At 36.5% G+C, this 25,693-nt stretch overlaps 1 protein-coding gene across 3 annotated transcripts; it reads left to right on the top strand.

Annotated features, from left to right (window-relative positions):
* Positions 1 to 20: 20 nt before the first annotated feature.
* On the top strand, positions 21 to 17,178 carry LOC116175987 (putative ferric-chelate reductase 1 homolog). Of its 3 annotated transcripts, none has more exons than XM_031494398.1 (9): positions 21 to 249; positions 14,791 to 15,188; positions 15,235 to 15,691; positions 15,741 to 15,897; positions 15,944 to 16,170; positions 16,223 to 16,469; positions 16,519 to 16,631; positions 16,679 to 16,792; positions 16,840 to 17,178. In XM_031494398.1, exons 2-9 carry the CDS (start codon positions 14,794 to 14,796, stop codon positions 16,942 to 16,944), a joined length of 1,815 nt encoding a protein of 604 aa, XP_031350258.1. In that variant the 5' UTR covers positions 21 to 249; positions 14,791 to 14,793; the 3' UTR covers positions 16,945 to 17,178. The 3 variants fall into 3 exon arrangements, with proteins under 3 accessions (XP_031350258.1, XP_031350276.1, XP_031350266.1); XM_031494416.1 differs by lacking the exon at positions 21 to 249 and adding an exon at positions 9,844 to 9,990; XM_031494406.1 differs by lacking the exon at positions 21 to 249 and adding an exon at positions 10,292 to 10,424.
* Positions 17,179 to 25,693: the final 8,515 nt, after the last annotated feature.

Genomic DNA, 25,693 nt, shown 5'->3' with positions numbered 1-25,693 from the left:
CATCAAGGTAGCGGCCTTGTTTAGTGTTCCAGCAAGACTTGAAGTAATGGCAGAGTTCTTTGGTCAAACGTGATAGTCACAGTCACCATTTACTTAAAATTGTTCTTTGCGCATTACTGATTAGCGGGCATGTACAGAATTTAGGCATTTGGCCGGTCGAAATTTATTCAACCGCGTACCAATGGTCGGTGAGTGATCGCATTTAAAACGGGTTATTTACGTGTAAAATTTTGATTAACATAATACAAGGTAAGTTTGTTTTAATTATTTGTCTTTGTGTTTTTTGGGCTAGTAATACCTATATATAGTAATTGCGTTCATAGTAAACTAGAAACCTGTGTCGTGCGTGTTGGCAACTTTCTCTCGGTATATTAAGTAATATCTACTATTGGAAATTTCAATTATCACCTACAATGAATACATGTTAGCGGGTTTGCCTTCGTTTCTAAATTTTCATTAATCGATGGAGTGAAGCTTATTAAAAATGCAGATGTCCTCTTAGGTACAGTTACCTGCTCAGAAATGCGATGGTCACTCACCCTTAGAGACACACGCAAATAGGTTGAAAACCCTCAACTAGACCACAAATGAATCATGGCATGCGTTTTTATAATTAAATTTATATGGTGAACATGAAGCTTTGGGTATGACCTTATCTTTGCGTCGATTTGGCAGGAACAAAAAGCGTAGTGTGACCACGTAAACCACGTTGGGACCTTTAATCGAGTATTTATGCAAATCGCGTATCAAAACACCAATTCCGTGCGATAAGCCGCAATTTTGCAATAAGATTGTCCTCTCTGTTTATGGAATGCGACACGAACTACTCATGCAAATCATTTGAACTAAATTTTTTGAATGCTAGTCCTTGCAAAATTGCGCAACTAACGCAATTAGTTCAGGTGTTTGTCAACCGATGTGAAAGTAACGTAGATGCGTCGGAATGTATACATCAAAACTCAAAATTAGGAAGTTCCTGGCTGGAATACAAGCCATTTAATTAATATGCCACGCGAAGAGCTTTTGATTGCAAGTTAATTTGATATTCAAAGACAGCCGAATGCTATAACAGTTATTCAAAATGATTGTCGGCAAAAAAAGATGAATTTACCTTTCTCCTAAGTCAAATTGAATGTGGTCAACAAACTACAGTTTTTTATTGTAAAAGTATTGTAAAGAAAAGTTTAACATTAAATAGTTTTGAGGGCGTATGTGTAACATCGTAAATCATCACAATCACAACCCGTCTTTGAAAGTATTTCTGTTTATATTCCCACCCCTAAAGTTCACAGTCTAACCCCTGTAGATATTATCGCCTCATTCGTCACTGTCTTGGTATTAGTTGAGGCTTCAATTGCAATCGAAGTTTAGATTTAAACCCATCCCACTGAACAATTTTAACCAATTAATTAAAACGGTTTTGATGCCAAAATACTCCTGTAGGTACTAAAATTTCCAGGCATAGGTAACATCTTCCTTCGGCGCTCTCGTAGGTTGACTCAATTCCAGTATTGAATGCGTCTGTATTAAAAAGTCTGTTATTAGAAATAATTTCAATTGTTTCTTTGTTCGCTAACTAATTTTTCCAATTGAATTTACCGTTAACGTCAGGAATACGAATTTTCCAATTAATTGTTCTTCTGTATTGTACAACGTTTACTGGTGTTCTATCATAATCTTGTCTATGGTTTCTTCTATCTTGGTTTTCATGGTTTCTGATATTTTCGTGATAATTGTTTCGGTTTTGGTAATGCCTCTGATCTTGAGATCTCTTTTTTCATAATTTTGTCCATTATATCTTTTATGTGGGTTTTCTCGGTTTAGGTTTTGATAATTGCATTGATCTTCGTCTCTTCTATCTTGGTTCTCTCAGTTGTCTTACTGATAATTTCTTCTAAAGTGTGGATTGATTTCTTGTATCCTTTCTAGTGTATTTAACAGATTCTGGACTGTCTTCTCTCCGAATCCAATCAAGACGTTTTTCACCTCTTGAGGGAAATGTCTTGTCAAGGCATTGGCCAGTTATTCTTCTCTGAGTGGGGGACAAAAATGCGCTGTCTAGTACTACACAATATGGTCTATGCAACTCCCTCTTCTAGAATCATATAATTTTGGTGTTGTAGTCTCAATCTGATTTATCTTGAGCCTGTTCTGTCATAAAGTCTTCCTTAAATTTCTTGATGTTGTTCCATTCTTTGCTTTACAGTTGTGACGAGCAATTGGCATTGTCTTTCAATAGCTCAATTACGCTGTTGACTGTCTCATATTTTCCACCGCCTACATAAAATTGATGGGATGACAATTTCTGGGGTTACCATAAAATTTCTTCGGATTTTTGAACTGTTCAACTTAAGTTTTCTTTAATGATTTACACATATTCGAAATATTTTTCATATTTCTTGTCCAGTTCAGTAAATTTTCGAACTATTATTTTCTTGAATTCTTAGTCTACTTGTTTTGCGTAAATCCTATATGTCGCTGGTGGAGGCCTTCCTTCTTCTATTCTTGTACTTTTTGGTTTCTTATTTCGTTTCGCAATTGTTTCATGTTCTTTTATTGGGATCTAATAATCTGTCTCTATTTTATGTTCCATTTGTCCACCTCAATTCCATACGATTACTGTAATACTTTTTGTTTCTTGTTTCTTACACATTTTCTTCGTTACTCCGCTGGTAGATGATTCGAATCCCACGACTCTTGGGTGACATTTTATAACGGACGCTTACAATAAAAGGATTGATAATGTTGTCAGGCTCGCAATGAATAAGTATTTTTGTTATTTGTTCGTTGCATTGTTGCTGAAGTACCTTTGGAACTTACCTTTTTTGTGTACTTTTACTTCCAGCTAGCTCAGGTAAATAAATGATTTAAGCATAGGAAGGAATTTCGTTAGTTTTTCTCTCACTTGGTCATTGAACCCTTGATTCGATGTGAATGTTTAGTGAATATAGTCGCCGAAAACTCCCAAAGAGGAAATGTCTTGAGCTTGGTGTCTGGTAGATTTCCACTGTTGTTTCCAGGAATAAAATGTACCTAAGCAGCTGTATCGAAATAGGAGATTTTTCGCATTTTAATTGATCGATCCTCTTATCGATTCGAATAAGTTTCACTGTAGGTAAACAAACCGCTAGCAGTAAACAAAATGCGAGCGGTAAACAACGCGTGTTGATGGTCGATTAAGTCTTAACGTCGCACCGTTAAAAATATGCGCTACGTCAACTTCACGCAATGACGCTCGACTTAATCTATCTCCCGCGGGCGAACTGTCGTCTATATTCGCATCGCTATCTTTCCGTTTCGCTCACATACCAGTTTAATATGGTAAACAGCAGATTTTAAAATAAAAAGCAACATACCCCGACTCGGACATTTACCACATTATTTAAAGTTCCCTAAAAATAATGAAAAAGAATAATTAATCTCTATATTAATTGCTTACTAAGTTGCAAGGTTGAAATTAATTACTCCATTTATACCTAGTAGTAGCTCTGAAGTTCTACGTGAAATTTCAGCATTTTGTATTTTTTTTGGGTCATACTGAGCAACCAGGTGATTTACACAGCAATGTAATTAAATATTGATTGAAATATTATTACAGTGTTATCGTACAACTGGTACGATAGAATTAAAATTGAAATAACTAACCATTCTATAATGAAAACAAAGTCGTATTGTTCATAACAATCATAGTGCGGTGAGAACAGAAAATATTAACAGAGTCAGATAGTCAAAAATGGAGCAATTAATTCTACACTTGCAATTTATTAAGTAATTAATATAACCGTTTAACCGTTTAACTTACCACATAAATTAATTCAAAACTTGTAGTTTACTAAACAAATAGAAATATAAGATGTTACCAAAACGTTAGTACCAAATTCTACCATTCTTGTTTATTTATTTTGAGCGTAAATGCATTTTAGTAATTTGTGGGGGTTAATTTTATAAACAAATTGTGCCAAATGGATCGAGCAAGAAATTCGAGAAGAAATTCGACGTCGTAGGAACAAAATTAGCAATAAACAAGCGTTTGTTATGTGCTAGGTTAAAGGACAATTATATAATTATAAAGTGTACGTTCAATGTAAAGACGCTATTTAGGTAATAATAATTTTAGCAAACATGACTTATGTAAATTTAAACGTCAAAACATCCACATGTGAGCTTAGATTCAAGTTTACTTTTTTTCGATTTATAAATTGTTGTTTCATAAATTCAATGACAAAAATTAATTAACGTTGCGTGGGTATCGTGTATACCAGTACCAAGTGTCGCAGCCAAAATATGCATCCCCAATTAAAAGCAAATGATTAATGAAACAAATGATTCCAATTTCATACAGAAACTGGTGGGTAACTGAAAGAAGCCGTATTTTTTGCAAACTTTTTCTTAATTGAACCAGGGTGATAGAAACGAACTGTACCATTAAAGGCCAGTCTGCTCTAAAAGTTTTACTAAAAGCTCTTGATACGCTGCTGACGTATCCAGGTTGATCTTGTTGGCAAAGTTCACGCAAGTGTCGATTTGATACTTTTTTTGACACTGTTGCTGTACGATCTACAACACTACCAAAATAAATTTCTTGAGAATATTCTCTACTGAATACGGTATATTCTTATTAATGGACGTATTTTTATGCAATGTTAATCGTAGACGCTTTTAAGGAAGCGTCTATATAGTCATTGATACAGTGTCGCTGATAACGGTCGATTATGGGGAAAAATATACAAGATATCAAAAAAAAGTAGCAAAAGTTTTGGGGTTTTTTGATGTCTACCTAGTAGGCGATAATAATTTTAATTATACAAATTATATATTATACAATATTGCATTTTTTTAATGAAACACCTTGTACATTATTTGATTTTTAAGCAAAATTTGTAAGATGCGTGATGTACCTACATGAATTCAATCGATTCCGGGTTATCAAGTTTTGAAATTTAACGCAGATAAGTTTGGAAACGGTCTATTATCGGGGAAAATATACAAGATATCAAAAAATCAAAATCTCACGAATGTAATCAATCATCAGTTAGATGTTAGTAGCAAATAATCAGTGTAATTTTGATATGGTCGAATTAAAATTTTTATTCATTAAGAATTGCGGATAGAACTGTAAATAATCATTAACATTTGCCATAGGTAAGTCATAACCTCGTTGTACTGTCAATATTAGAAATATCGTAAACATCTCTGTGGGGAGTCATAATTGCTAAAATCTTGGTTTGGGATGTATTGTGTATCAGCTGGAATACCTCAAAGATAAGTAGATAATAAAGGCACGAATAAAGGTATGCTTGGTAGCTGCTACAGTATATTTTCTTCTCTACTACAAATATCAGCAATCCATTAGTCCTATTTCTAAATTAGGGGCCAATTAAAGATGTCATTATACCACCAAGCAAGTTTATCTTTCAACAGATAAACAAAATTATGCTTGTTGCCATGTAAATGTCTTTAAGATGTAATTATGTAGTATACGCTGATCCTTTTTATCTTGCGCAATTTTTTAAGACTGAAAATATCTTACATGGATCAGCACCCAAACAAATATGCAAATGTAATTTTGGTTCCCAATTTAAATGAATATTCTCTTACCTACAAAAAAAAATAGTATAAGATTGAATGACAAAGTTTATTGAATTTTTTGTTTGGCTGGAAAAACCCACCAATCAAAATTCAGCCTCGATCTGATGTATTTAGGCAGTGATCTATGGAATGTGCCAGTCATGGCTCACATAAACATTTCATGTGTAAATTTTTTTCGTATAATAGTAGAGGTGAGAGTAAATCGAAGTTCTAGGATATACCAAGGTGTGGGTTGAATAATTTATAACTGCTTAACCGTGTGAGTCAGGGTTTTAATGAGAGTAATTTGAATTTTAATTTGTTTACATGTAATATCAAATGTATTCTTATTGTCTACACTAATTTTTCGTCATCTGTACTTTAATTATATGTGTATACCCATACTTGAATTATCTAAGCTGAAAGTACTATACTGGATAATTTAAATATTTGTCCTTAAAAATGACCTTAATGTATAGGTAATTTTACTTAGGATGCCATGCAAACTTGGAAACATGGAATTAAAACGAATGGGTATCATTATTAACCCACGAAAATGGATGGAGAACTAAGTGTTTTATAGTTATTTATGGTATAAGTGTGTTATATTACAAATAAGTCACGCGAGAAAAAAGTAAGCCCACGAGGCCGTCAGGCCGAGTGGGGTTACATGGAATTAAAACGAATGGGAAATCTTATCAGTTATTAACCCACGAAAATGGAGTGAGTTATTTTACGTCCATAACTCATTAGTGGGTTATATTATACCTTACTCTAAGTGTTTTAGAATTTAATTAATTCCAGTTATATTTAGTTCACTTGCCTAGGCAACCGTTTTGTTGCATTTCTCTTTTCAATCAAGGTTTGAGCATCAATCAAATGCATCATGATCATGATCTATCTAAATTTTCTTTCATAATCGTAATACAAAACAAGTATTGATTCAATCGCTTAATTCGACAACACTTTTTGAGATAGCGACGATAGTGCTATCTTATCTTGTTCGACAAAGTAAGGATAATATTTACTCTAAAAATTTGCGGGAATCCGAACATCTTTCGTTCTAAAATGAGTCTTGGTAAATCGGGTGTGTAAAATTCAAAAAATGAAGTCGGTTTGGAGTTGCAATCGTTTTGACCCCCGAAACTATAAAGCCTGGCAGAATCACTATACCACTCGGCTTGCCCAAACTAACATGAAATTCAAACTTAAATTTTAAATGAAACCCTAAACTTTCCCCAAAATTACCTACAGCTAAACGTAATATATCCCGTAACAAATTTAATGTTAGTCAAACAAAAACGAAAATCAGCTTTCACAGGTTTTTACCCCCGCTCCCCTAAATTTAATATTTTTGGCTTTACAAACAATTTTTGTTCGAAATTTCAACGTCTTTAGCAAAACAAAACTTTCACTCCCCAACAAAAACACAAAAAGAAAAGGCTCTCCTACCTACACATAAAATATGCTCTTATTATCCTATCATAATCCTTACTTCTTTATTTATATGTACAACTTTTTCTTAAGTTCGGGCAACATACGCTTATGTTCCTTATCGCCGGTGACTAATCTTTTATGGTGCCTCGATGTCTATCGAGATTTATAGAATATTCGCTGTATTAGAATGATTGTCAAGCAAATTATAAAATGTCCAATCATAGGCTCCACTGGAATTTTGTAAGAGTTAATATTACCATAACATTATAATAAATTGATATTGTTTGGATATTGGGTGGTTAGTCAAAATATCCCACACATCACTTCGAGTTGTCTTTAGTTGCTCTTGGTTCAACAATAACCAACAATCATTAATTAACATGTCATAAAATGTCAGCATTGTATGAGAAACGCTAGCAGTTGGCCTCTTTTAAGAGCATTTCGCACAGAAAGGATGAGAAAACAAATCATGACATAACATAAAGATTATAACAACCATATTAAATAAAAATTAAATAAAATATACACCATTGGTAGGCTCACAGAGGTGACATAATTGCCTTGGGTTAACAAAAGATTGACACAAAAACTAATATTCGGTCATTACATGTCAAGGGTCAACTAAACGAATCGATTAGCAATATCAGCAAGGTGGCCCTTTTCTAAGGCACATAAAATCAAGTAGATATAATTATATCTCTGCGTATGGACTGCATCGTCAAGTCGAGATTAAAATCAAGTATACCGCATATTCAAAATAAATGATCCTGCTAAATATTAATATTCATTATTTATTACACGCAAAGATCATACTACACGATCTTTGTTACACGGTTCAAAAAAATAGTAAAAGGAGTATTACGTTATTTGACATAACAACAAAACAAAAATATTACCTGTAAAGAAATAACAATTTATAATTCAATTATAAATAAATAATTTAATGTCGATGCCCCAAACTGCAGCAACAGCAACACAAAGCTGAATCAAATGAATTCTGCACACTCGTTTTGAATATTCAGTATTAGCCAACATATTGTATCAAAATCTAAATAAAAACACGTAAATCTGCAAATCGAAGTGAATTTGCCTACGAAGGAAATTGTGGGTTGTGCGCAACAAAGAGAACCGTTGGTAATAAATGCGTAGCTACTCGTTTACCTACAGCTTACAGCGAAAACTGCAAATTGAAAAACAAAATTATTTATGTAGAAAAATACAATGGAATCTTGCTGTACCTCTGAGTAATTAATTATGAATATGATCAGCATAATTATAACAGTGCAAACTGTAGGAGTAATTAGTTATAAATAACAATACCTCTGTTACCCTGATGGTATTTACCATAGCATTTTTACCTACAATGACATCAATTTAATAAATAATGAAATGCAATCATGAACTTATTTGATATCAAACAAACTAAAGACAAAAAGGAAAAACATCATCTGATTAACTTAAGATGGAGCACCCCCGGTGACAGATGAAATATTCGAACAATAAACAACAAGCGTTCTTGCATTTTTGCTGACGAGGGAAAAGGGACAAATATTTGAATCCTAGCCGTAGCAATTGCGCAAAAAAGTAAGCTATCAATACGCGACTTTTCTGAGACTAAAAATCCCTCCAACTCATTCCATCACAGATTTGATGATTCAATTGTAAATTCCATGGTTTTGAATTCGAGCTCGACTGGAAATTCGATTTGAAAACAAGTCGAACTGAACTGATTTTTTTCGAACAGAGCTGGACATCCATAATTTCGAGCCGAGTTTTCGAACAGTTCGGTTTGGTTCGAGTTCATTCCATCGCTACTGTTTTCCACCATTTTTCAAGCATTCTCTCTTCCCTCCGGCTGTCCGAATGGCAAACAATACATCGGAATATTTCGTATGAGAATAATTCACGATTTTTCCTTTTCGTCTAAGCATAACTCCTGGGATACGCTTATATATAGGGTCATTAACGGGGTAGTTAACCAACTCGATGCCGTTGGTCTGTGCAGATTCCTCCGCCTTTGGGAAAAATCACTGACTCCTCAATGTCTGCCCGCCCATTCCCTCTCCAAAGAAGCCGTTGGTATATGGTAGAGGTTTGACTTCCGAAAGTCAACAACAATTTTGGATTTAAATTCATAATTGGAAAAAGAAGTTAATCTCACACACAGGGAACATAATGGATAATTTGTTCAAATTATTTAGTGAGTCCAACTTAAGAAAAATTTAGGTAAGTGTATAACAATTGTCAATACTTACAAGCCTTCAGTAATGAAGGAATGTAAATTCCTGGAATCGTATGTTTTTCCTTACTCTTTGCGCTCCTAGTCTATTGCCTATTTTGGCTTATTTATAATGCTACACTGTAAATAGCTGCCATAAAGTTCCATCACACGATCAAACAAGTGAAGGAAAAGTGGCGCCAATATCTCGTCAAGCGTATACTTTCCAAGCAAATTCTGCTAATATAATAATACGGAAATGACGATCCATGCTTCCTGACATACCTACAGCATTAACGTCCCAAAAAGTGATTACTATTTGTTTAAATATAGACCGTACTGGTGTGGTTATTGTTGATTTCCCGGATTTTGTAGGTAAGATAAGCGAAATGACGAAAATTGTGAAACAGCAACAATGTTTTATGTCATTGTACTCTCTTGTATTGTCCTACCACGTGGTGAGTATGACCTCTTCTTAATTAGAATGAAACCTTAATCATTTAATGTGTTCGTTTTTTTCCGGAATTGGATTAAAATTAGTGACGGGTCCTGGATCGTTCTCCTGTACTGTACAGATCAAAACAGTCGTTTAAACTTAGTAGTAATTATGTCGACAGTGTTAATGTGATGTGTCTCTGATCATCTGTGAATCAAAGCAAAGAATTAATGAGGAAATTCGGCCACAGATTAAATAACTTGTCACAATTGGATTGGAATGAAACCGGTGTCGTACCTAATTAATTTCGGCTGGTAATTAGACTGCTAAGGTAATTCGACAAAACCCTCAAGTTCAAACACTGCGGGAAAATATAATTGGTTAGTAAATATAGATGATAGAATGACCACATTTTTTTAAATCAAGAACTGGGGCGTTTTCCCAGGCGGTGCCAAAGGGTTTACATCCACCCAACCACTGAGTGCACTCCACAACCATGGGTATTATCCAACTTCTGGCAAATGTACACAAAGATTGAAATCGAAAGGCATGTAGGTCATTAATTCTGGTGCTGAATCACTTTGAATTCACGCGTGACGTCATTTTCCGACGAGAATAAAAATCTAAGATTAGTATTTATGCGCGGCACAATTACTGAAACCGTCTGTGATAAACGAGCTTAGTGTTTAGTTTACGATTGTTAGTGTTAATTTGTTTTAATTTGGTGTGTTTATACTTTTTGTGTTGGACTATACCAAGTTTTAGGTAAGTGGGCACTTGTTTTGGAGTGATTGTGTAATATTGTTTACAAGGTGTTCATATCCGTTTTGTGAAAAAATAATTTCCCGATGATCGCCCAGCAAAATTTCCTAGGAAACTTTTGTTTCATTAGCTCATGTGGAGTTCAACCTTACGCATGGACCCGAGCATGGACCTTGGTTACATTTGCATTATTTGCTTTTGGATTGGGTCGAGTGCGTTATTTCTAGACCGTGATCCTAATCTTATCAATTGTCTAAGTCTAAGGCATTGTCAATTATGCAAGCCCTTCAATAATTACCTACATGATGTGGATAACATTTTTTTGTCACCGCATATCCGCTCGAATTCGAAATTTAATTAACTCTCACTAAAGCAAACTGTGAGTCAGGAACGGTCAAGGACGGTTAACAATTTTCTATTTTGTGAAAATTAAGTTGAATCCTATGTTGTTGATATGGTGTTGTTTCAGTTGCAAGGTTTAATTCGAAGTTTAATTTGATGGTATACTCATAACATTCACTTAATTAAGGTTCCCTGTAGCCATTTTTATTAATTTCATGATCGTACCTGGGGGGTTTATCATCGTGACGTACCCACAAAACGTCCCGTGCAAGATTTTATACATTGAGGTACGTAAACCTTTCGCCATCTACTTTTGTATGCCGAGGGTTGTGAGAGGAACAAATTTTTCTGCACGGACAAAATACTGTTTTTACGTTCAAAGCACAGCTTGGTTAAGCTTCTGATTATAGTTCACTATTTTTGACCTACAGACCCAACTTGAATTCTCACACTGATTTGAACTGATGTCCACTTGACTTCAAAGGATACGATTTGACCCTCGGACCCCAGGACCCAGTCTCCAATTTACAGTTAAACTATCAGTGTATTACAGATAACATGAAATTGGAGTTTTACACCCCCGGAATTTGGAGAAATTGAGTGGTGACCTGTTGTAACGACTTCGTTACAATTACAAGGGTCGAAAAGTTGATTGAAATATTAATAAAAATAAAAACTATACGTTCCGGGATGCAATAGATTGGTTTGTTTATTGTTGTTTAAAATATACGAGGTGTGTCCGAAAAGTATCCGACCTGCGTTCCTATCTCCGCATTGGTGTTATTCTTCGTCATCCGGGCCATGACGTCCTTTGAAGTAGTCTCCATTTGGGGCCGGGACACTTCGCCGAATGCCCACAACGCCGACACGATTTTTGATGGACCATATCGCCGACTAGGGACACTTCGTCGACGGACACTACGCCGACGCTAGGTTATTGTAGGTTTAGAATATTTTTTTAAACTTTTTTTGAACTACAAACTCATACAAAAATTCTTAATGAAACACGCAGGTGTGAAACCAAGCAGCTTTGAACATTAAGTTATTTGTAGGTTTAGGGCATTTTTTTAAACTTTTTTAAAACGCAAACTCATACAACAATTCTTAATAAACTTGGACGGGGTGTGAGGGGCCTTGTTTTTCGAATAGTCGGCGTTGTGGTCACGTTCGGCTTAGTGTCCCTTGCGCACGTGTCGGCGATGTGGGCGCTGTCGGCGTAGTGTTTCTAGTCGGCGACATGGATACTCAAAATATCGTGTTTGGCGTTGTGGGCATTCGACGAAGTGTCCTGGAAGTATGCCCAGCTAGAGCGTTCTAGCGCGAAGACATGAACGCATGCAGGATACATCTCGTGCACACCTCGTACACACCTTTGAATGCTAAACAAAATTTTAATCCAACCAAAGGAATTGTATCAGTGAAATTAAATTAAATTTTCCAATCAATGAAACAAAATAACAAAAAATCCTTTGTTTGGATTCGATTCTTATAAAATATCACAATACAGTTCTGTTTCATGCAACTAATTTTTCCAGGGTCGATTCTTTTAGGAATATTAAAATTACTTCGAACAAAATTTTTATGCAGTTCCTAAAAAAACCGATTTATACAAATCAGAAAATTTAAAGTAACTTACATTTATTGGCATAGAGGAATATCATCTGTAATGGTACAATTGACTTTCTTGCGTCAACCTGGTAACGTTATCTTGGTGATGAATGCTGTTTGGCGGAAGAAAAGTCAATATGAATCGCTAATCCAGGCAAACCGGCTTCAATTTCGCGAAAGTAATACTCGAGATCATGATTATGAAAAGGAGTAGAATCCCAATGTTCCGTTGCGTTGATATTAATTTTTCCCCGGTTTATTAAGTAAGTTTTGTTGCGGGTACTGAACCGATTAATTGTCTTTAAATTCCGTGCCGTATGCCGTTGTATGTAAGTTACATTTGGCGCTCCGAAAACACTTCCCCCACTTCACAAATACGAATTTGCTTAACGTTTCTCCAAGACGTAGTCGAAATTTAGGAGGTCTCACCACTTATATATTTTTACTCGGCATTAGTTAAATTGTGATTAAGAAAAATGTATCAACTAATTCCCCGTTCTGGTTCTTGAGATCGAATCACGAATCTTCACACATACTCGAGGATATTTCTTTTAACCCAGCTAAAAAATCCGACCGTAAAATAATTGTTTCGTACATCTAAATATACACGTAGTCGCTCCTGAAGTTAAAACGTAAACCTTTTGTATTGACGCGAAATAAACCAATCATAATAATAATAATAATAAATTAGCGTACTCAGTATAGCAGAAATCTCGCCCTTTAGCAGCTCTGAAACGGGACATATTTTCTGAACGCAAAAACCTCGACCAGCGTACCTTTTTGAACGAATTGTAATTTTTGTCACGTGCTCAGCTTTAAACAGAACGGAACGAAACTCTTAGGACTCTTCAGGGATTGTGGCAACCGTATCCGCTTTCCCTAATACGTTTCTGGCTATCGGTTGTTATCGCTGGTTTTTTTCGTGTTCGCTAAGAAGCGGTGTATGTGTAAATTTTCCTATGTTGAACAAAATACATATTCAAAAGCCAATTTTTGAAAATTGCTAAACGACCACCTGTTACACCAAAAATTGTATAAAATGTATTTGAAAGCATACATATTGCAACATTGAATTGCTTCAGACAGTATAATTACATGACGAGAGTTGTAAGAGACACATATCACCTAGCGTATCGCATAAGTGTGAAAGATCGCTTTCAGAAGTATTTTTCCTACCACTCCCACTAAAAGGTTAAGTGATTCATATTATCTGCAGCTATATACAAAGTGAGATACTGTATTGTCGCGAAATGAAAGTACATATCCACTTTAAGGAAATAGTAACATTCGACTGTTCTGGTCACAAAATTTATTTGATTTCCGCGAAAATTTCTATCCGAAGGTTTAAAAAAAACACTTCGCGCTGATCGGCATACACAGAAATTTTCCTGTAACCTTAGACAATCCCACCATATCTCACGACTTCTAACACTCCTTAACCTTTCAACGCATAATGAACAAGTGAGGACCGTAATTAAGACCACTCGTCCACTGTATGTACATTGTACAAAATAGAAAAAAATTTCTGGAAACTACCGTTACAAAGTCCTCTAAAATGATCGTAATTAGTCAATTTTTGTTCTGATAGCGCACTAGATTTATTTTAGTTACAAAAACGTGCTTCTGTTGAGTAGAACTCTGGACGCAGTTGTTGGTTCGCACAAATTTAGCTCTTTTTTATTGGATAGGCCAAAGCACCCCAGAAAATTAGCTCGAAAATAGTTCCAGTACTGGCACCGACACATAAAAAGGCGAGAGCGGGCAGTTGACCAATTTAGTTTAGAGTGTACAGGAGGACCCAACTGGCTCCGTGGCGCACTAGTAAGTTACAATGAATAGTGGAGATGCGTCATCTTTCGCCTCCTTAGGTGCCAGTACCAGTATACGCTTTTTTCACTACTAGCGTCTGATGACATGATTATTAACCTGTTTCCCACTTGTAAAATAGGCTGTCGCGGCAGTCGTTCAAAGTGGTTAATTATTAACTAGCAGTCAATAATGAACTCGTTAACGATTGAAAGTAATGGAATTATTAAAAACCACATTCAGTTAATTAGCAGTTTCAATGACTTAACGTAATCCAAAATCGTGTGGTGTGTTTGTGCCTTGCTTAGTAGGTCTCCGATATGTGCATCTTATTATGCAAATTAGAATAATTACTTGCACTCTACTGTCCGAAAAAGAGATAATGATAAGCCAGAAATGCTACGATACAGGTTAACTAGAAAAATCTTCTACGCCCTTGGTATTTGCTACTTTCAGAGCGACAATGACAAAGCAATTTGTAAAAAGTGTAATGCATGTCTAGTCCTTGTTGTTTAATTAGTTACTAGTCTTAGTCATAATGGGAATTCCGTAACAATAAAACTGTGTCAGTGGTGCGAGACACACATAATAATCACACTATATTGTTTTACAGGAAATGATTGTCGTAGCTTTGCTGTTGCTGATAAGTACTGTAAATGCACTTCCGAAGGGTGCTCCAACCTCGGTCTGTGAGCATCTCACCCCCAAACACAAAGGCATACCTGCACAGTCAGGAAATGCACCATACGAGATAAGTGCAATACCTCAGGACGACCACGTTCTGGTGACCATCAAATCCAACTTGGACTACCCAATAGGAGGCTTAGTATTGCAAGCTCGTATGCCCAGTGGTAAAATCGGTGGTAGATTCCAAGCAATTGAACACAATGTCCACACGATTACTTGCGATAACCCTGACGACACGATTACTCACGACGATCCATCGCCGAAACCACTGATTGCGGTGAAATGGACACCTCCCCAAGGCTACGAAGGGCCCGTGATTTTCAAGTGAGTATGTCTGTGTGAACAGCTGGAAATTCACGAAGTTCTTTAGCTCAACGATCGCTCAAAATTTCCAAACGTTCTGGATCGGGGTCAGGTCCGAACCATTGCAAATTTTCTCCGGCGGCAACCGGCCGAGCACCTTCAAAACTTCAACAATCCGCACGTCTACTTCGCCCCATTACAATCCTCAGGAGGATACTACCCGCCATGTTCAATTTGACGCGTTCTACGATGGCTGCGATGAAACTAAGAAGTGTTTCGGCGCACCCGACGGTTGCGTTTCCGCACAGAACTGCATGGTGGCGACGGCGATTACTGTCGTCGGCGATCAGTATCAGATTGAATTGAAATCTGCGTCGGCGAAGTGGGCTGGTTTGGGTCTCTCTTCTGATAACATGATGGGCGATGATTCCGTGGTGGAGTGCGTCAATGACGGGAATGGTATCAGGGCGTATCTATCGTGGACAACCCCCAAACCAAACCTCGGTGCTTTTAGAGTGCCAAACGTAAGTGCTTCGACATAAAACATTGCTCTTTTTATACCGTCATTTACAGAATCAAGAAGGTATTAGGTTGGTAAACCACAGTGTAATTGATGATACCTTATATTGTAAAGTATTGCGTAACGCGAAAACGAGAGTGAATAATGTTGACTTCGATTTGATCAACACTCAATACTTTCTGTTGGTTGCAGCTGGGAGACGTATACAAGGTAGAGAGGAAACAACGGTGAGGATCTTACATTTGTGTATTTGTAGAGAATTCTGTAGCGTTCCACGATATTGACTATCTGGCTAGTGCCAGTAGTGGTTATTTGGCGGACACGGGGAGAGTGGTTGGTGCTTCGAAACTGCTAGTGCGGCTACACGGTGCTTTTATGTTAGCTGCGTGGATCGGTACCGCATCCATCGGTACTTTACTCGCTCGATACTATCGGAAAACTTGGGTTGGCAAAACAATTTGTGGCAAAGACCTATGGTTTGCTGTACGGCTGTAATCGGGGGTATCCGTTCAGTATAATTTACCTTGAATTGTAGTGGCATCGCTTCTTTATGATTTGCACATGGGCTTTAACTACAGTGGCCTTCATCTTGATATTTGTGTTCCTAAAGGGATGGTCTGGTGAAACTAGTAATCCGCATGCAATACTTGGTTGCGTGGTTACCGGCTTATGTTTCCTGCAACCCATCGGTGCTTTCTTCAGACCACATCCAGGCACGCCCAAGAGACCAATTTTCAACTGGTTACATTGGTTCGGAGGAAATGCAGCTCATATACTTGCAAGTAAGTGATGCCTCACATTATACATGCTTGGAGTAACCATCCTTTCTAGTTGTGACAATATTCTTTGCCGTCAAATTAAACAAGGCAGACTTGCCCGATTGGTTCGACTACATACTTGCTGCGTTCGTAGCCTTTCACGTAGTCATGCATCTGGTGTTATCGGTAAGTTCTTTACCATTAAGATTTGAGCTACCGTGAAATTTGTCTAGATACTAGGATGCGCCTCTGAGAACTCTTCCAATCAGCGGATATCATCTTTCCCGATGAAAGACATGGGGGGCAGCGGAAAAATAAGCGATCACATGGTTAATGTGGACGCACCGGTAAGCAATAATTATTATGATAAGTGGTCTAATTATGTTCCTTTTAGTATTCATGGACGCGCAAATTATTGCTCAGTTTATACGTTCTTGTTTGTGGTGGTTTTGTTATCGCTTTAATTGCGGTAGTCGCCATAGCGCCGAAGGCGAATTAAAATGTTTACCAAGGAGAACAGTTGAGACGTGTGTACCTACTCGAACGTACAATTTTTTTTATTTATTTGATTATGTTAATTAATGTGTTGAAGATATTTTTTTACAGATTTATAATTTTAATATTAAATTAAGACCAGAATATCTAAATGATGTTGATCTTTAATTAACAATTGCGCTACACCAAGTTCTGTTTTCTGTTTGACTTCAATACATCTCTGTGATATTTGGTATTATTTTCCAAGTTTTGAAAAATATTAAATATGTATGTATTTTATTAAAATTTTCACATTGTTTACATCATACTTCTTTAAAATAGAAGCACGATGAACACATCAAGTAAAACTTCTTTCCAGAATGTTGTCCATTGGAATGGTCGGCACGACTTGGAGGCTTCGAATTTTTCTTGGTGGTATTGCCCAAACATGTAGCCTTAGACTTTTCAAACTTAATTTATCAAACACTTTCATTACTTTTCCCATCCATAAAGCCAAATTGATTATCCAAAATGTTTCTATTTCTAACTTACACTTTATCAAAAAAAATCGTTGCGTAATAAACGTAATAGATTTAAACGAAGTCTTCATTAGCACATAAAACTGCAAAAGTTTGTTCATGAAAAACTGATATCTATTTTCAATAATAAATCCAGTCTGGGGCACCCTGTATACGCATTTTTATTCTATGGTTCGGGAATGGAATTGTTAATTTAAGCCAACCCGTTAATTAATTAATTAATCTAATGTCACCGTTTGTCAATGCTGTCAATTCGCCACCATCATCAACATATGGGGTTGAAGATCATGAAGAAAACGACACGTTGCAGTTTTACAATATTCATTCTTGAGAACGAAACAGTCCACACCGGGTTTTGCGTAAGATTATCTCCAGCATATTACCACAGATATACGTAAAGGACGTATATCTGTGATATTACAGATTTTTCACCAATAGAAACCATAAAATCCACAGTCTAACTTAGGTACCTACTGCAACTTTTCGGGTCCTCGTCTGCAACATATCTTTCTCCAATCCTCACCTGATAATCCGGTTGGGCTACAGAAAGTACTTTCATCCCTAGGTAATAAACGACACGTCCGTTATCCTGCAGTTCAAACGCTTTGTCCACACTTGGATTATTTTTATCGAGTTCTTCCATTCGGTCCGAATTTCTTTTTTAATTCGTAAGCTATTCCTCGTTGACTATACAATAGGCTAGAGAGTATTATGTCGATAACGCAAACAGATCTTGGTCCTTCCCCGTGGTCACACCAAAACGAACCCTTCTGTGGTACCCATACAACCCTTCGAACTGCTCAAATGTCATATGGTTGTTCTTTACTCAGTATGCGAACTCGCGCAGGTTGATTGTTGTCTCTGGCAAACGGCACCAACCTGTTAAAATCACCACTTTCGGTTTACCGTTAGGCATCTTGTTAACTCGGTACATCACGTCGTTGATTTTTTCCACAACTTTTCTTTTGCTGTTTTGGTGATAACCCTTTTCGCTTCTGGGGATTGTACAACCATACCAGACCATCGGCGTTGTGTCCTCCTTCTCGTACATCGTAATTTTGTTTCATCCTATTACTGGCACTCTGAAAACCTGATCTCATCAAAATTATGAATTCTGTCCAGTTTTCGTCTAAGGTTGACATAATCTTCACACGCCAATTCTTTACCAGACTTGCTGCTAAAATTCAAATCGCAGGGTAATCTTAGTGCCCGAATTGATATGCTCGGAGAAACAGATGTAGGTGCTGCTCCCAGTCCCTTTGCCGTTCCAAGACAACTATCGCCAAATAACGATTAATCGTTCTTTTCATCCTTTCCACCATTTCGTCGGACTGAGGAATTTTATGAATGTTTAAAAACTTACAACACGGCCGATCCAAAATTTTTTCCTTGATCGGAATGGCCACTAAGTATACTTGTTGCCGCTATCAGTCTCCGAAAAAGGTCCGGTTATATCCAATGCCAATTCTGTACTACTACAATGCCTTCTTCACAGTGCATCAGCATTTCGATAGCTGGTTCCTGCTCTATGTTGAATGGTAAAATCGTATTCTTGTATTCTTCCGATCCATCTTGCAATCCGGCCTTCTGGATTTTTGAAATTAAGTAACCATTTTATTTGTGCACGATCTGTCCTTAACGTAAGGTTTCTTCCATCGATAGACTTTACAATCGCCAGCAACTCTAGTCGGGTAACACAATAATTTAATAATTATAATATTTCGTCAGGGCTTCCAAATACTTTCTCCTCGGCATTTTGTTTTTGGGACAAAACACTTCCAATGGCGACGTTACTGGCGTCGGTATTCAAAATGTATGCCACGTCCGATGTAGGATAATACAGTATCGGTGTAGTCTTAAACGCCTTTTCAACTGCTGAAAAGCAGCGGAGCACTCTTCTGTCCCAAAGACTGAAGCTTACTCTGGAAAATATGGCACTTTATTGAGGAAAGCTTAGATTGGCCGACTGAAGGTTTTCCCCATCACAATGATGTCGTCCAGGTAGACTAAATAAGTCTTCCACGATAACCCCGCACGTTTGCCATGAGATGTTCAAACGTCACGGGTGCGATACACAATCCCAACGGCATGACTGTAATATGCTATAATCTCGATCCGATCCGATTGCTGTACAAATCTAAAGAATAAAAAACTTGGAGACGGATAGCGTGTGAGCGTGTCGTGAATTCGAGGAAGTACTATCTTTTTTAGTTACGTCATTGATTCGATGATAATCCACACAGATTGTGTTGACCCACCCATCTTTTGAACCAGTACCACAGGCGAAGCCCAAGGACTACTAGATGGCTCAATAACACCTTCAGATTCCATATCTCCTATATTTTTTTGCGCTTCCTCCCGTTTTGCTAGCAGAAAACGTCTAGGTGATTGCCGAATGGGTTGTACATTCTCGGTGTTTATCTTATGCGGCACAAGTTCGGTCAGTGAAACAATAAAGATTCATCTTTTGTCTTGTACAACGGTTCTCCTCATAGAGTCACAATAAGGGTTGTTGCCTTCAGCGAATTCGACCATCCGTTTGCATTCGCAATCGCTTCAAAGGATAAAATAATTTTCCCAGGAAGTTTTTCCATTGTAAATCGGCGAATATGTTTTGATCTATAATGGTCAATCGTAGCTTCTTCAAGTTGTACCACTTTGCGGGAGCTCACGTAACCAATCCCGTCGATATTGTTCGCTTCTAGATCGATGTTTACTACTCGGGTTTCTTTTTTTTTTATTTTCTCGAAAAATTCCACCTGTATATTTTTTTCGACTTCTTCTAGATTCTTCTGGAGTTCTCCAATCTGTCCTAAACACATTTTGGAGATTTCTACGAATTCATTCCTTAAATTTCTAGAATTTTCTTCCAGTTTTCTTCCAGTTTTCTGGTAATTTCTACTCGGATTCTTCTATAATTCTTATCCATTTCCATAGAAATTTTTAACATCCGTTACATCGTTCAGCTAACTTTATATTACTAAGTAATGTATAACAAAGAACCACGAATATGTTATTGTTTAAACAATAAAATATTCGTGGTTCTTTGTTATACATTACTTAGTCATAAACCAGAACCAGATTATGGAGAACTTCATCGAAAAAAAATAATAACTTTATATTGTTGTTGGACACATCCTCTGGGTCTCCATCAAAAACTACAGTGTTGGACGTAATGTACGTACTTGTGACCAAACGTCTTTTCCATAGTCTGCATTGATCGTTATAAGATCCACGGTGATTGAAGTGACCAGGTTATACTACAGCTCAGATTTTCTTAGCCTACCCCATTATGCCTTCATTATCCTCGTCTAACTCGAGAACGGAAAGAGACACCGATGTCAAATGGCAAATAATTCCCCTACTGAAAATCGTATGCGATTCTTCGCATCTTGTTGTCTAATAAGTTGAACTTCTTTGACAGTAGGCCATGACGCTGGAACCACTCGTTGAATGTATTCAAATCACTAACATCCCTCCGAGTTTGTCGTATGGACATGTTGATCGGACGGAAAGTCTCTCAATGATGAGAAAGATCCACTGCAGTGGACATGTTAGGGATTCACCAGGGTATAGTGTTAAGATATCAAATTCATGGCGGTTGATTCAAAAACATTACAGTAACCAAATTTTCACAATACCTCTAATTACTCTTCTCTTAAAATTGAATCGATTCCCATAGAAATTGTCTTGATTCAGGGTTCCCCTAGGTCGAAGTTTGTATTCGTGGTATATGAAGTTGACAGTGATAGACAATTGTCCGAAATATGTAGATGAATGTTCCTTACTTTCCAAGATTTCCTATGGATTTCAGCTTTCCTGACATCAAGGAGCGCTTTTATTGAATAACGGAGTAATTACTTCAGATATAAACGTTCATCGACATCGGTGCACCTTGGATCACGTAATGCGATTGTAGTTAATCTGCGTCGCTTAAGTTTATAATAGAAACCCACTCACATTCGGCTCACCCGAAAATTAAGAAGTAGATATAGGGATTTACGTGTATTGTTTTTCCCTATGTATACTTTTAAACGACAAAATCCGTCTGAACGGCGGCGCCTAATTTTATGCATCCAAAAACTTGTTAAAACAAATAAAGATATTAAATAATTTGAATATTGTTGCTTAGGCTTTCGTACTTTTATTTTCGTTCGTGTGTGATGCATTCAACTGAAGGAAAAGATGATATTGTCAATTGATATAGTGCCGGTAACAATTTAAGGAGTGCAAGATATTTATTTTCTGTGAATCTTTATTTGTATTTTAAGAAGTTATTCTGGATGCAGGAAATTAGGCGCCCTTCAGAAGAGAGTTTGTCACTTATAATAATAATAATAATAATAATAATATTTATTTTACATGCTACTACGCAAAAGCGCTTACATTCGTCTAAAAATATATAGTAGAGATTACAAACAACGTATATCAACTAACAACAAGCAAATAAATAAATAAACAAATCACTAACAATTAGAGATTACTAAACCCATCGTGAATACATTCAGTGGTGGAATAATATGCTTTATTAATAAGGTGTCTTTTAAGAATTTTTTTGATTTGCACTTTGTCAAGATTTTGAATATGCCTTGGGAGCATATTAAAAAAATTTTGTGCCTGATACGAATGGTGGTTTTGCGATTTGGTTAGTCTGCAGTATTGCGTTCGAATGTTGTCTTTATGCCTCGTATTATGATTATGATAGCTCGAGTGCGTTTGGAAATCCGCTTGGTTGGATTTAGCGTATAGAACACATTCTAGAATATAAATTGATGGCAGTGTTAGTATACGCAATGCGCGGAATGAGTTTCTGCAGTCAGCTCTATAAGGTACTGAATCCAGTATGCGAATAGATCGCCTCTGTAGAGCAAAGACGTCGATGGATGAGGCGCAGTTCCCCCAAACTAAAATTCCATAATAGATTATTGCGTGGACTAAGGCATAATATGCAGTTACAAGCGTGTGCTTTGAGACATTATTTGCCAATCGCCGTAAGACATAGATGTTACTGCTTATTTTTTTACAAGTATTTCTAGTATGCATTTTTAATGTTAACGTAGCGTCGATATGTAATCCGAGAAACTTAATAGATTCGGGGTTATTATAAGTGTGTCTCTTTAATGTGGACAAGAGTTCCACTGTTTTTGTACGATTCAGAATTAAATCATTTGCAGTACACCATGTGGTTGTAAGAGAGAGTAGTACATCTCGTATGGGCAAGACATCCTCCAGAGTTTCTCGGTTTACAAAGAGCGTTGAGTCATCTGCGTAGAGAATGCAGTCCGCATACGGTTTTATATAATAAGGAAAATCATTAAAATATATTAGAAACAGCAGTGGACCTAATATTGACCTCTGCGGTACTCCTCTTTTAATGCGTAATTTATCAGAGGTCACTCCGTTAGTAGTCACCTGTTGGAATCTATCAGACAGATACGATTCTATTACCTTTAGGCTATTTACGTCAAAATTATATATTTCTTTAAGTTTACGCATTAGTATATGATGTGAGACACTATCAAACGCCTTTGATAGGTCCAGGAAAATCGCTAATGAGTATTTTCCCTCTTCAAAGCAAGTAAGAGTATTATTTATAAACTTTGATAGTGCATGTATTGTGCTTTTTTGGTTTCTGAAACCGTATTGTTCCATATGCAACAACTTATTAGTTGTAGTAGATTGTATAAAATTCTTTCAAATATTTTAGAAAAAACAGGCAGTATCGATATGGGCCGATAGTTTGTGAGGTCATTCGTATTGCCCGATTTAAAAACTGGTATAACTAATGCCACCTTTAGTTGGTCTGGAAAGTGCCCTGATAATATTGTAAGATTAATTAATTTAGTCAATGGTAGGACCAATTGATTAATATTACCTTTGACAACAATAGAGGATATTCCATATAATATGTCTTTAGTTGAGCTATTTTTTATAGATATAATTACATCCCTCACTATGGAAGCACTTACTTCTTTTAGATGAAAGTGGACGTGATCACATTTTACATTAACAATAGTAAGAGGATCAAGTTTAAATGAAGATAGCTGTCTTAAATTGTCCTCTGCAGCACTGACAAAGTGTTTGTTAAATTCATTAGAACTAATATTTAAAATATTTGCCATTTTCGTATTATTCCTTTGTGAATTTATCAATTTCCACATGGCTTTGCGAGGATTAGTAGCCTTCATTATCACCTCATCACTAGTTTTAATTTTTGCACGCTTAATAGCGTTACGGTATTGTGTACGATAATAGTTTCGGATTCGTTTAAGGGAATCAGTCTTATACTTATTATAATAATCTGTATAAAAATGAAACTTGTCTCTCATGATTTTGAGTTCATTAGAAAACCATTTGACACCTGAATCACGTTTCCTTGTCGTTATCTTGCGTTGGGGAAACGCTATTAAGAACGCGCTATGAAAATTGTTGTGAAAAATAGTAAATTTGGTTCTTATGTCTAAGTTATCATTATGTAAATAGTCCCAACTAAACTGTTCAAGCATGTTATATAAAGAATTTCGTCCTTTGTTAGTAATAGGCCTAATAAAGGTAGTTTCTTGTTGTGTAAAGTTTGGTACAGAGTCTGTATTTATTGTAATCAGTTGGCCGTGGTGATCAGAAAGCCTAGTGTCCACAACCTCGGCTTGGAATCTATTTTTTGAGAAGTTGACGAAAACATTGTCTATGCAATTTGAGAGCCGCGTGGGTTCATAAACGGTTTGTACAAACCCATAGGAAGTTAATAAGTTCGATACAAACACTGCATTACGATCCTCCGTATTAAAATGTACATTAAAGTCACCTGCAATTACAATGTCCGAGTTATGATTTAATTCTTGCAACATAGCACTGAACACATTAGAGAAAATGTCAAAGTCTCCCAGTGGAGATCTATACACCGATATGATTACCACTCTCTGTGTGGCACAGTAGAGCGCAGCTAATTCACAATGACGTTCTTGGGATAGTGCGGTAATGCTGGAAATTGCTTCAAATGTCAAATTAAGTCCCGAATTAATGAAGATCGCCACCCCACCATGGATACTGCTGGTTCTGCAGAAAGCCGATGCAATTTTCCATGCTCCTATTTGGAAACCTCCACTGATTTCTAACTTGGTCAGCCAATGTTCGCTTACGCAGATAAAATAAATGTTTGATTTAAGCTGGACTAGAAAAGATTCAAGTTCATTTACTTTGAGCCTTAAGCTCTGAATGTTAATGTTAAATACACTTATGGAGCGAGTAGCATTAGAGTTAGTTGGCTTTACCTCTGATCTGTTGATTTTGGGGGACTCCAAAAAAACCGGTTGATAAGAACTCCCGCGGGCCACAGATCTGCTTTTAAAATTTCGTCTTTGAGATTTTCGATGACTGATATCCGGAAGGAAGAGTATACTTCTGGGTTTTTTGAGTTTAATTGTGATACGTCCGCGTTCACTATATTGTACTTCAAAGTAGACATCGGGAAAAACAATACACGTAATTCCCTATGTTTACTTCTTAATAAATATCACTGTAAAACGTGGATTAGTAATCTGTAATAAAATGATAGTATGTGGTTATGCTTGAAGTAAGTACGTTGTATACAACGCAAGAGGCAATTTTGCATTTATTTCAATACAACGTCTAACGTTTGGTCATAAAAGAACGACAATAATTTTACACAAAGCATCTAATTTTGTTAGGTTTTAATTAAGGTATGCATAATTTACTAAAAAAAAGTTGCACCGGGAGCTTAATATTCATAAAGTTACTCGTAGTAGCGGAGTTGGAAAAGTTTGCGAACAAAAAGCACTGGAAGAACAAAACTAAAAATGGGATAATTGTACTTAAACTTTTGAGACATTTCAACAAACTTTCGAATTGTATACACTTAGAAAAAGAAAAGGAGATGCACGGATTCAAGTTATTTTTCTTTGATACAGTGTGAAAATATCTATCGTGTTGTAGTTTATTTAAGTGCAAACAAATAGCTTTTTTTAAATTGTGAAACAATAGTAACGTAGACAACTGGTGAACTCTACTTACATATGAAAACGGATTTTCGCCTGTACTGAGGATTTATCTCAACCCTTGTTGAAATGAGCTAGCTCTCTTTTGAATTTAATTTTTTAAGGTCTCTTAGTTTGCTCAATTTATTAACCACAAACTTTACTATTAATTTATACTGCATTTCTACCCTATGCTTACGAAAGGGACTCAAACCCAACCTACTTGAATTAATTGTGTCAG

Source organism: Photinus pyralis, unplaced genomic scaffold (genome assembly GCF_008802855.1).
Source record: "Photinus pyralis isolate 1611_PpyrPB1 unplaced genomic scaffold, Ppyr1.3 Ppyr1.4_LG1, whole genome shotgun sequence".
Lineage (NCBI taxonomy): Eukaryota > Metazoa > Arthropoda > Insecta > Coleoptera > Lampyridae > Photinus > Photinus pyralis.
Note: the sequence above shows the minus strand (reverse complement) of the source record. Positions and strands in the feature narration are given on the sequence as shown.